The sequence below is a fragment of the Nerophis lumbriciformis genome, linkage group LG28 (genome assembly GCF_033978685.3).
Source record: "Nerophis lumbriciformis linkage group LG28, RoL_Nlum_v2.1, whole genome shotgun sequence".
Classification (NCBI taxonomy): Eukaryota; Metazoa; Chordata; class Actinopteri; order Syngnathiformes; family Syngnathidae; genus Nerophis; species Nerophis lumbriciformis.
This window is the reverse complement of record NC_084575.2, coordinates 36,057,876-36,070,703: the sequence shown is the minus strand read 5'-3', so window position 1 is coordinate 36,070,703 and position 12,828 is coordinate 36,057,876. Positions and strand designations below refer to the sequence as shown.

The following is a 12,828-nucleotide window of genomic DNA, read 5'->3' as shown; positions in this document are numbered from 1 at the left end:
TAATTCATTGAATAATATATGTCGCCTGCGAGTCTAAAAGGAGAAAACATTCTCAACGGTCGTTTGAGACTTCAGTCGGCCACCGTAGTTTCTTCACTTCTGCTCAGCTCACCTTCACGTGAGGAAAGTCAGTTGTGTTATTTTGTGTTGTGTTATTGTGTGTTGTGTTATTGTGTGTTGTGTTATTGTGTGTTGTGTTATTGTGTGTTGTGTTATTGTGTGTCATTGAAAGTCGTCGCGATTATTCGGTCTTCGGCAACAATCAAAACAACAGCAACACGTGGTTAGTGTTACTTCCGGTGTGTTTGTGTAACAGTCTAATCGACAAGTTGTGCAACTCTGACGTGATGAAAGGTGAGGCGATCACTACCTTCATTAATGACTATTTCGCTAATTGTGCTGTGAATGACTGTGTACATCACATGTATTTATCTATTATTTTTTTACCTATGAAGTAGTATTTTCTTTCTGGCAGGTAAAATGCTTTTAATTTGGAATACATTTCAGTCAGCGAGTGGGGAATAGTCTTTGATTGATTGATTGAAACTTTCATTAGTAGATTGCACAGTACAGTACATATTCCCTACAATTGACCACTAAATGGTAACACCCCAATAAGTTTTTACACTTGTTTAAGTCGGGGTCCACGTTAATCAATTCATGGTACAAATATATACTATCATCATATTACAGTCATCACACAAGTTAGTATATACATTGAATTATTTACATTATTTACAATCCGGGGTGTGGGATGTGGAGGGTGGAGGGTGGAGGGTGGGGGGGGGGGGGGGTAAATTTGGTTGATATCAACACTTCAGTCATCAACAATTGCATCATCAGAGAAATGGACATTGAAACAGTGTAGGACTGACTTGGTAGGATATGTACAGCAAGTAGTGGACATAGTGAGAGAGATCACAAAGCATAAGAGTAAGTATCTACAGGTAAAAGCCAGTAAATTAGAATATTTTGAAAAACTTGATTTATTTCAGTAATTGCATTCAAAAGGTGTAACTTGTACATTATATTTATTCATTGCACACAGACTGATGCATTCAAATGTTTATTTCATTTAATTTTGATGATTTGAAGTGGCAACAAATGAAAATCCAAAATTCCGTGTGTCACAAAATTAGAATATTACTTAAGGCTAATACAAAAAAGGGATTTTTAGAAATGTTGGCCAACTGAAAAGTATGAAAATGAAAAATATGAGCATGTACAATACTCAATACTTGGTTGGAGCTCCTTTTGCCTCAATTACTGCGTTAATGCGGCGTGGCATGGAGTCGATGAGTTTCTGGCACTGCTCAGGTGTTATGAGAGCCCAGGTTGCTCTGATAGTGGCCTTCAACTCTTCTGCGTTTTTGGGTCTGGCATTCTGCATCTTCCTTTTCACAATACCCCACAGATTTTCTATGGGGCTAAGGTCAGGGGAGTTGGCGGGCCAATTTAGAACAGAAATACCATAGTCCGTAAACCAGGCACGGGTAGATTTTGCGCTGTGTGCAGGCGCCAAGTCCTGTTGGAACTTGAAATCTCCATCTCCATAGAGCAGGTCAGCAGCAGGAAGCATGAAGTGCTCTAAAACTTGCTGGTAGACGGCTGCGTTGACCCTGGATCTCAGGAAACAGAGTGGACCGACACCAGCAGATGACATGGTTTGGTTTGCATTTCCTTTGGAAATCGAGGTCCCAGAGTCTGGAGGAAGACAGGAGAGGCACAGGATCCACGTTGCCTGAAGTCTAGTGTAAAGTTTCCACCATCAGTGATGGTTTGGGGTGCCATGTCATCTGCTGGTGTCGATCCACTCTGTTTCCTGAGATCCAGGGTCAACGCAGCCGTCTACCAGCAAGTTTTAGAGCACTTCATGCTTCCTGCTGCTGACCTGCTCTATGGAGATGGAGATTTCAATTTCCAACAGGACTTGGCGCCTGCACACAGCGCAAAATCTACCCGTGCCTGGTTTACGGACCATGGTATTTCTGTTCTAAATTGGCCCGCCAACTCCCCTGACCTTAGCCCCATAGAAAATCTGTGGGGTATTGTGAAAAGGAAGATGCAGAATGCCAGACCCAAAAACGCAGAAGAGTTGAAGGCCACTATCAGAGCAACCTGGGCTCTCATAACACCTGAGCAGTGCCAGAAACTCATCGACTCCATGCCACGCCGCATTAACGCAGTAATTGAGGCAAAAGGAGCTCCAACCAAGTATTGAGTATTGTACATGCTCATATTTTTCATTTTCATACTTTTCAGTTGGCCAACATTTCTAAAAATCCCTTTTTTGTATTAGCCTTAAGTAATATTCTAATTTTGTGACACACGGAATTTTGGATTTTCATTTGTTGCCACTTCAAATCATCAAAATCATATGAAATAAACATTTGAATGCATCAGTCTGTGTGCAATGAATAAATATAATGTACAAGTTACACCTTTTGAATGCAATTACTGAAATAAATCAAGTTTTTCAAAATATTCTAATTTACTGGCTTTTACCTGTACATTTGATTATTGACAATCCGGGGAGGTGGGATGTGGAAGGGAGGGTGTTAGTTTAGGGTTGAAGTTGCCTGGAGGTGTTCTTTTAGTGCGGTTTTGAAGGAGGATAGAGATGCCCTTTCTTTTACACCTGTTGGGAGTGCATTCCATATAGTCTAATACATTTGTGTAAATACAGTTTAAATATGTGGTGTAAGAAAGTCAGATTTTCAGCTAATTATGGTTGATTATTATTTGTCTCGAACACGCACACAATTACAACGTGATTCTTCACCATTTCCAGTTTCTCTTTCAACATTTTCGAAAAAGGAGTAGGAAGAAGCAGAGGTCACTTGGTTCCACCCGTGTTCCATTTCATAGCAATTACCAACACATTTATTCACTTCCTTTTCTAAATGCGTACACAATTTACTCCATAAATAATACATTTTAATCATCATCATTCATGAAAATGCATATATACAAGCCATATACAGTTGACACTTTCATTGTTCTTTTTTTGTTTCTTATACATTTCCATGATCAGAAAGGAGCAGATGGAAGAATACTATTCTTATATTTATCTGCCCCCTTTTTAACACAAATTATTTTAGATGACTTTATAACTGTTCCCTCCACCAACACCCCAACTCCAACATACTTTTTAATTTACGTTTAAGCATTTTCAAAATGACACATCCAATCAAAATCAAAAATCTGTCATGTCTGTGTAATCATGTTTTGTGTTAAGTCATGTTTTTGTTTAGTTATAGGACTCTTTAGTTTCTGTCTTTTCACTCCCTTGTCTTGTTTCCATGATTACCCCATTAGTTTCACCTGTTCCACGTTTGGACTCATTGTGCACTCTTGTTTGTCACCATAGCAACCATTAGTTTTCACCTGTCACGTCACGCACCTGTTTCACGTTTTGCGTCACGCACCTGCTTTCACTAATCATGTCCATAGTATTTAAGTTCATTCATTTTCTGTTGTTCGTCCTGACGACCTCACACCACATTTATGCTCTGTCCATTGTTTCATGTCCATGTTCACGCTGCTCCTTTTTTGTCCATGCCAAGTAAGTTTTCTTTATTCAAGCCATAGTTTGCAAGTTTTGTTTAATTGTTCATAGTTTATTCTGCGCCACTGTGCGCACCTTTTGTTTGATCCTTTTTTTTGTATTTATAGTTAATAAATAAATCATGTACCTTAATTCCCGTCTCGCCCGTGCCAACTTTCCGTTGCATCCTGGAAAAGCACACACCCCGAACCAAGTCTTGACAAAATCAGTTTGATATAATTCCAGTTGTCTTTTTTTGTAACTCTTTTTAAATTCAAAGATATTCTTGCAACTTTTTAAGTCTTTCTTTAGAGAATTCCATGCTTTCACAGCAGCAACAGACAAGCACAAATGTTTAAATGTGTTGGCACTCTTGGATGTTTAAAATCACACTTCTGTGGTTTTCATCTTCACACGTGAACACAAATAACTTTTGTAAGTCCTTCGGAAGAACTTTATTTCTAGCTTTGAACATCACTAGTAGAGTGTGCAATTCTACAATGTCTTTTAGCTTTAATAATCCTGACCTAATGAAGAGTGGATTTGTGTGGTCTCTATATCCTACTGTAAAAATGATACGAATTGCTCTTTTCTGTGAAATAAATAAAGGCATTTTGTTGCTGTGATATGCATTTCCCCATATTTCTGCACAATAATTGAAATAAGGTAGAATAATTGAGCAATATAACATTCTCATTGTGTTATACGGGAAACTGTATTTAACCTTGTTCAAAATAAATCAGCTTTTATATAGCTTATTTTTCACATGCAATATATGAGCTTTCTGTGTCAACTTTTCATCTAAGATGACCCCAAGAAATCTGATTTCAGACACCTTCTCAATTTTCACATAAACTGGATAAACTAACTTCTATCGTTCTTTTATTACGGAATACCATACATTTAGTCTTTTCCAAGTTTAAAGATAATTTATTTACATCAAACCACAATTTTAGTTTAACCATTTCCTCTTCAATATTATCGGCTAAGATTTTCAAGTCATCTCCTGAACAGTATAAATTTGTATCGTCTGCGAATAAAACGTACTGTAAAATTTTCGAAACCTGTAATAAATATACAGTACAGGCCAAAAGTTTGGACACACCTTCTCATTCAATGCATTTTCTTTATTTGCATGACTATTTACATTGTAAATTGTAAAACTATGACACCCGTGAAGTGAAAACCATTTCGGGTGACTACCTCTTGAAGCTCATGGAGAGAATGCCAAGAGTGTGCAAAGCAGTAATCAGGGTGGCTATTTTGAAGAAACTAGAATATAAAACATGTTATTTCTCCTTTTTTTGTTAAGTACATAACTCCACATAGTTTTGATGTGACAATCTACAATGTAAATAGTCATGAAAATAAACATTGAATGAGGAGAAGGTGTGTCCAAACTTTTGGCCTGTACTGTATATAAATACACCAGAGGGACAAGCGGTAGAAAATGGATGGATAAATAGGAACGTAAGTTGTAATTCTCATAGTGAGATGGCTAAGATGATCTCATTTGATCATCTTTGTACTTTGTAAGCACTTTGAGTCGTTGTGTCCTTGGGCAAGACACTTCACCCTTGCTCCTGATCGGTGGTGGTTAGCACCTTGCATGGCAGCTCCCGCCATCAGTGTGTGAATGTGTGTGTGAATGGGTGAATGTGGAAATAGTGTCAAAGCGCTTTGAGTACCTTGAAGGTAGAAAAGCGCTATACAAGTATAACCCATTTATCATTTATTTATGGCCAATAAAGTTGTGAAGGAGTTTGCTTTGCACCTGGTAGATGACTCCTGTGTGGCGGTCTGTGAGGGAAGCCTTATGGGCCATGTGTGCAGCCGACGCCATGTCAATGCCTGTCCACTGGTACTACGACATCCATGACATCAGGCGAGACTTTGGTGGTTGGATATCCGGCTTCAATTCGCCCAGAAGCAAACACCCGAGCAGCATCCTCCGCCTTTCCAGCACCAGTGAGTCTTCTCAATGGATTTGTTGCTGAGTTGTTTTTAAAGCTCTGACTCTCTGTGGTTACGTGACCCAGCTGGTAGCGGCCGCACTTCGTGCTTGTCGACTGCCAATCAAGAGGAGGTGGTTGGTAACGTCATTCTTCATGACAAATTGCCATTTTGGAAATCCTCTAGTGGATCCCCTCATTATCACCAAGGTACATTTTGGCAGATGGCAATGGTTTCTTGACGAATGTACAATAGTACTGATTAGCTATGTTGTGTCTTGCAGGAATGAAGGCAGGTGACAACACGCTCAATGTCCTGTGTGCCCTCCGAGCCGCTCAAACGCTCGCCAGCGCTGGATATGCGGACATCTCTCTTCCTGAAGCTCGGGCTGCCGTGCTGGTGGATTACATTCAGTTCTTGACCACACCTGGCATGCACAGCGACACATATGCCGAGTCTTTCCACCGATCATTCTTTTCGGACTGGCAGGACAGCAGGCCAACATCAAGCCGGGATGTAAGCTCAGTCTCAATGCTCTAAGATGGTAGTTTGAGGAAACAACATTGTAATTCTGGATGACAGGGATCAATGAAAAAGTTTGTTTAACTAACAACCCCATTGTCTATCAACCCATGCAAGGTTCTGGTGTTTGCGGAAAGACGTTCAAGGCGGAAGCTAAGCGCCTCGTTCCACGACAGCCAGCTGGATGCTATCGGTTGTTTGCCCATGACTCTGCCCTTCATTCTTCTCTCAGCCTCAAGCAGTGAGGAGGAAGCTGTGAGTACCACGCTCAATGAGTAGAAATAAGAAGGTAGATGTGTAATAGAGACCAGCCAGTGTACGTTGGTATACCTCACTATCTAGCACAGTGGTTTTAAACCTGGGTTCGATGGAACCCTAGGAGTTCGGTGAGTCGGGCTCAGGGGTTCGGCGGAGGTCACGACACACCCGACTCATCGTGTAAATACAAACTTCTCCCTATCGGCGTATTACGGATACGGCAACAGCAGAAGTCAGACTGATTTGCAGGTGTGTAGTTTGTTGTGAGTTTATGCACTGTGTTGGTTTTGTTGTTTGAACAAGGTGATGTTCATGCACGCTTCATTTTGTGCACCAGTAATAAACCATGGTAACACTTTAGTATGGGGAACATATTCACCATTAATTAGTTGCTTATTAACATGCATATTAGTAACATATTGGCTCTTAACTAGTCATTATTAAGTACTTATTCTGCATGGCCTTATTATAACCCTAACCCTCTAACCCTGGCCCTAACCCTAACCAAATAACTCTAAATTAAGTCTTTATTACTTAAAATATGTTCCCTGAGTGTCCAAATAACTCTAAATTAAGTCTTTGTTACTTAGAATATGTTCCCCATACTAAAGTGTTACCAAAAACATATAACTTTGTCTTGAATTTAAAAAAAAAAAAACAGTTTTATTTTTCACTAAAGAAGGGTTCGATGAATGCACATATGAAACTGCTGGGGTTCGGTACCCCCAACAAGGTTAAGAACCACTGATCTAGCACCTTAAGAGCTTGCGTTGGACATGGAGTTGACAGCTTTTACCTCGATGTCTGGCGCTCCTGCACACTCATTCAGTGGATCCTTTTTCAAGACCTGGGCGGAACTGAAAAAGGTGCTGAACCAAGTGGGTTACAGATGCATTAAAAAATTCATTACAGTGGAACCTGTTCATCAATCAATCAATCAATCAATCAAAGTTGACTTATATAGCCCTAAATCACGAGTGTCTCAAAGGGCTGCACAAGCCACAACGACATCCTCGGCTCAGATCCCACATCAGGGCAAGAAAAAACTCAACCCAATGGGATAACATTGAGAAACCTTGGAGGGGGCCGCAGATGTGGGGACCCTCCCCCCCCCGGTGTGTCAGTCCATGGCGGAAGATGTGTCAGTTCATGGTAAAGGGTGTGTCAGTCCATGGTGGAGGGTGTGTCAGTCTATGGTGGAGGGTGTGTCAGTTCATGGCGGAGGATGTGTCAGTCCATGGCGGAGGATGTGTCAGTCCATGGTGGAGGGTGTGTCAGTTCATGGCGGAGGGTGTGTCAGTCCATGGTGGAGGGTGTGTCAGTCCATTAAAAAAACAGACCTAGAAATTGGCCATAAGAAATCTTCACCAAGACGTGACTTTGGTCACTTGATTGACATTCACGGCACCCGAGGGTCTTGTGAGATGACGCTGGCTGCTGCCAGATCATTATTAAGAAAAAACGACCGACAGGAAGGCGAGAAACACTTTTTATTTCAACAGACTCTACCTGCCGTCAAAACTCTAAAGACCGACTGCACAGTTCCTGTCTTCACAACAAAAGTGCTGCTCCATCCTGCCCATCTCTAACAAAATAAGAGTCTCAGAAAGCTAGCACACAAACTAGCAAGCTAGGGAGTTTGTATTTCTTGTAAAGTGTATAAAAAGGAGTATGGAAGCTGGACACTTTCATGTGGTATTGGACAGAAAGGAGGACTTTTTTTTTCTCCTCCATTGTAAAATGTGGAGGTTATCATCACTACTGTCTGATTACAATCAATGCAAGTCATCACAATCATAGCAACTTATATTCTTGTCTTCATGAAAGAAAGGAATGTTAAATACTGTATGCTTGTATTATCATTAAACACCTTTCACTTGTTAACAGAAACCTCTCTTTCATAAATAAATGATATATATGCAGTGTTTCCCACAGGACAGGCATCTATTTGTGGTGGTGTGGTCGGGGGGCGTTGTGGCGGCAGCGGCGATGACCAAGAAGAACGCGGAGTTGGAATATAATTACAACATTTTATGTACATATTTATGTACAGATTTGAACAATTAGTTATTCACTGAAATATATTTATTAATTGTGGTTCTTACAAAAAATATATCTTATAAAATATAAAAGCTAAAATGTCTCTTAAAGCTCTGCCCCTTTAATTAGTGAATACTAAATAATTTAACTTTAGCCTACTACTACAACCATATTATTTACCAGCAACATGAAGTGAAACAGAGGCAGAGGTGTCCTGCCACAGTCAGTCAACCTCCTCCTCCTCCTCCTGCTGAACAGGTCGCACCTGTGGTCCGGACTGTAGGCCTACCTCCTCTCCAAGTCGAGCCCTTTTCGGCCGTTGAAAATATTTTTCTATACTCATCTGTGTGAAGGAGTGAACATCCAACATTTGAATTATTACTAACAAGCAGAAGCGCTCTATGTACAGTGCCGTCCAACCTTAAGCGGCAGCAGCTCAACACATGCAGGGTTCAACGTTAAGGTTTTTTTCTACTTGCCCGACTTCTCAAATCTACTTACCCCAATATTTTTACTTGTCCTGCCTAGGTTTTTTTCTGGCTGTGTAGTGCTCATGGCTTATATCTTACTAAAATCCTTCCCGTTGACTATTTACAACACTACACAGTATTTATTATTATTATTATCTATAATTACATTTAAATGGCATTGCATACATGTAAAATTAAATGCTATTTCACATTATTTGACCAGTAGCAGTTACACTCATCTGAACAGGTCAGCCACCTGTTTAAAGCCCGATCACAGTTGAAATCTTGAATTGAACGGCCTTTAATGGCCAAAACATTAACCTGGACAACATTTTAACAGCTGGTTGGCTCAGATGTTATTCTTTTCATTGCATTCACATGCTGCAGTGGACAGTGGACAATTTAGCTTCAGTCCATGTGTGTTTATTGACAACATGGTTATAACCTGGACACGTTAGCTCGTCGGTATTGTAACACGTGACTGTTACTACGTGCGTCTGCCCGGGGCCACGAGTCAAACAGCGGCGGTGTTAATGAAGCAGCGTCAGGCTGCTCACCGTCAGTGAAACGCTCGGTGAAATCACAGATTAACGTTAAATATATGACACCTGTAAAAATGAAGCAATGCTAGCACGCTAGCAAGCGTTAGCTAGCCGGCTATGAGCCACCAAGCTGCTAACTATCGCCAAAAGGCACCATTTAAGTTTTTTTTCCCCATGGCATCCTGGATCAAGGCTTTCAGCAGATTTTGGACGTTTGAGGTAGAAACGTAAGAAGCGCCATCATTATGAAAAGTAGCCGGCGAGTATTTTGATTCCGTCCGTCCGTCCCTCTTCTTCTTCTTCTTCTTCTTCTTCTTCTTCTGGCCCACCAGGTGAATTAAGTGCTATTGGCGGAGTTACAATGCATAGTAGGCTACCGCCACCTACTGCACCGGAGGTGTAACTACAAGCAACATTCACAGACAGTCCAATTGCTTTTATGAGCGGTCGAGCGAGTCAAAAGCCGAAAAATCCATTTGTGGCGGACGTATTTCTTTCGTGGCGGGCCGCCACAAATAAATGAATGTGTGGGAAACACTGAATTATGAATGATCACCTCCACTTGGTCAATTGAAAAGTTGCTGGCCTGCAGAAAAAGTGTGGCCACTCCTGGTTTAAAAAAAACATTTCTGTAAAATGTTTTAATGTTGAAGCTTTGCACAGAACAAGAAGTCGTCCACATTTGAATGCTGTGTAATTAGACAGGAGTTATCTTGTTGTCATGCCATGTTAATAATGACATTTGACATAAATGGGCCTGTTTTTAATAGACATAACCCCTTTGAACCTCTAATAATTGTCCACAGTCAACTTTGTATGTCGACTTTCTCGGGAAAAAATACGCTGTAGACCGGAATGTGATGAGTTGGTGAATATAAACCGGTTGTCGACATAAACTGGACTTACTGAAGCGGGTTCCACTCAATAAAACATTGATTGTGTTTCCAGGTTCTCTATTCTAATCTCTCACCTCTGGGTCTTTAGGTTTCTGCTGCAGTTGAGTTTGTGAAGCTCTCCCACCCCCACCCCGGTGTGCCTGAGTACGTGTCCATCTACAGCAGGGCATTGCACGCCGTGCTGGGTGGTGCCAGCGTCTGCCAGCAGGCTGAAGGCGCTCTCAGGACGCTGGGAGTGTGGGACACCTGCAAGAAGTACAGTCAACAGGCCGCCAGGTGGAAACTCAGACAATGTTTCTCTTACAACAGCAACCTGATGCTTTTTTCTATCTCCTAGCTCAGACCTGGGCAAATGAAGGCCGGGGGGCCACATGCGGCCCGTTAAGCTTTTCAATCTGGCCCGCCGGACATTCCCAAAACATTGTTTTAGATGTTTAAGATGTAAAGTGTAGCTGCCATTATCATGTACACTCATCTTTTATAATGACCGGAAGTCTTCAACTATACTAAGTATTTCCAAGCTTGGAATCTGCATCATATACTAGTTACTAGGGTAATCTAATTAGTTACTATGGTCATTGTCACGTTCAAACACTGAGGACATCTATTAAACAAGACAAAAGGCAAGGAATCAAACAGAGACAGAATTCAATTTGGACTCAATATTGAGGAGAGACATGGCCACTGCACTCTCTGTACAGTCCTGCACCACGCTCTGACGAAGAAGGTTTTCGTCTCCTCCTTTATTCAGATGTTCAATGTTCACGCACCAACACATGTCACAGCAGGAATGGGAAGTATGTAAAACAGTCATTGTTTTCGGTCGCTTTGAAGTCCAAGAAGAGGATTTCTCGGGCTTGGGCTCTTCCTGGATCCAGCTGGGGCAGGTGTTGGAGGACAATGGATAACCCCTCCCGTCTCCTGACCACGGCAACTTCAAGAGGGCAGCGGGTCGTAAATAGCGTTGACCTCGGTTACCAAATAGTTGGAAGAGAGTTTGTGAAATACTTCAGAGAGAGTTCGTTTAACACTTCAAAGAGAGTTCCTCTGGAAGTTGAGCAGATCCTGCCATCTGTCCGTGTTGAAATCACAGTGGCGTTTCACGAGCATTCTTCCTCTTGTTAGGCCTCGAAAGACGGCATTCATAATACAACGTTTCTTTTGTGATAACTTACAAACAATTATTCCAACAGTCATCTAATTAGTTACTATGGTAATCTACGTCACAGCACCTCAGACGAGGCACCAAGCAGTGTGGGCGGGGAGCGTTTCCACAGGCGGGGAAGGAGAATTTCACAACAAAGTTCTAAAGCTTAGTGATGTATAGAATAGAATAGAATAGAAAGTACTTTATTGATCCCTGGGGAAAATTCAGCAAATATCAGATATATCAGATTGTAGGTGGGTTTATTTTGTACCCTTCGCGTTCATATTTCACTGTTTGTTGCATTTTTGTTGCGTTTCACTTGATTGTAAAATGTGACATTCATATTTTGTCAATATTCAGTGTTTTATCCTTCATAGAAAAATGTAAAATTCCATTACGTTTTTTTAAGGCGGTCTGTCATAACGTTTTTAGCATTCAATCAGACTTTATTGTGAGGTTTTTTGTATTAGTGTTCCTAAAAATAGATATACCGGCCCCCAGACACATTTCTTTCTCTAAATGTGGCCCCCGAGTCCAAATAATTGCCCAGGCCTGTCCTAGCTGCTTCCAGGAAAGGATTATTTGCACTGTACATTTGATTCATTTAAAAACCTTTTCAATGGTTTTGTCTCTGGGCGTGTCAGCTTCCCTGAGTCGTCTGAACAACGCCTGCGGGTTCATCAGAGAGCTGTCAGTCACCTCGGCCTTGCTTGCTACACCAAAGGTGCCAAGAAGAGAAACTTTTGTCCAGGAGTTAAATGTCATTGAACTAATGCTGTGACTTCCCAGGAGCACTTTCCAGCATGTTCTACCTCGCCCACCAGTTTCACGACAACCCCACAGCAGGAATCCTGGCCAACACCAATTGTGGAGGTTGGAATGTACACTTTTTCAGCTATTTTAGACGTCAAGGCACTTTGTAATGATTAACAATCAAAACACATCTGAATGGCACTTTTTTTATCCGAGTTATTCCTTGATCAGTGCTAATGCTTCTGATACGTGCATTCATTTTCATTTCAGGGGAAAACTGTAACCGTGGGTCAGCATTGGGCGCCCTGCTAGGGGCAGGTGGATCATACACCAATGCAACTATCCCTCAGGACTGGAAGGACAAGTTGACGGACGGCCAGGACTATATTCCCAACATACTGAAGTATTGCAGCACTGACTGAGGAACACCTCAATGACACCACTACCACTACAGCAGTTTATTGGATGACTCACCCTATGTCTTCTAATTTACAAATATTAATTTAAATATTTTATTTAAAGGGTTCCCATTATGCAAAACCGACTTGTCTTACCTTTTGGTACCTGTATTTGGGATCTCCGTAAGTCTAGAAATTGTGACATCAAACCATTTAGGCATGACGGAGATATTTATAAAACACTCTTGCCTTTTTCCCGTTTCTATATGAGTTGGGAAATTGTGTTAGATGTAAATATAAAC

General features: G+C 41.2%; 1 protein-coding gene across 1 annotated transcript; it reads left to right on the top strand.

Annotated features, from left to right (window-relative positions):
• The first annotated feature begins 102 nt into the window (after nucleotides 1–102).
• LOC133570785 (uncharacterized) lies at nucleotides 103–12,776 on the top strand. The gene is made up of 9 exons (XM_061923501.2): nucleotides 103–127; nucleotides 5,329–5,515; nucleotides 5,587–5,709; nucleotides 5,784–6,016; nucleotides 6,140–6,277; nucleotides 10,317–10,504; nucleotides 12,020–12,099; nucleotides 12,165–12,248; nucleotides 12,399–12,776. Exons 2-9 carry the CDS (start codon nucleotides 5,329–5,331, stop codon nucleotides 12,548–12,550), a joined length of 1,185 nt encoding a protein of 394 aa, XP_061779485.1. The 5' UTR covers nucleotides 103–127; the 3' UTR covers nucleotides 12,551–12,776.
• The last annotated feature ends 52 nt before the right edge of the window (nucleotides 12,777–12,828 follow it).

Coding starts and splice junctions, on each gene's coding strand:
- LOC133570785 (XM_061923501.2), top strand. CDS start 5,329: ATGACTCCTGTGTGGCGGTCTGTGAGGGAAGCCTTATGGGCCATGTGT. Junction 6,017..6,139: donor GGCCAACATCAAGCCGGGAT/GTAAGCTCAGTC, acceptor AACCCATGCAAG/GTTCTGGTGTTTGCGGAAAG. Junction 12,100..12,164: donor CCTTGCTTGCTACACCAAAG/GTGCCAAGAAGA, acceptor GTGACTTCCCAG/GAGCACTTTCCAGCATGTTC.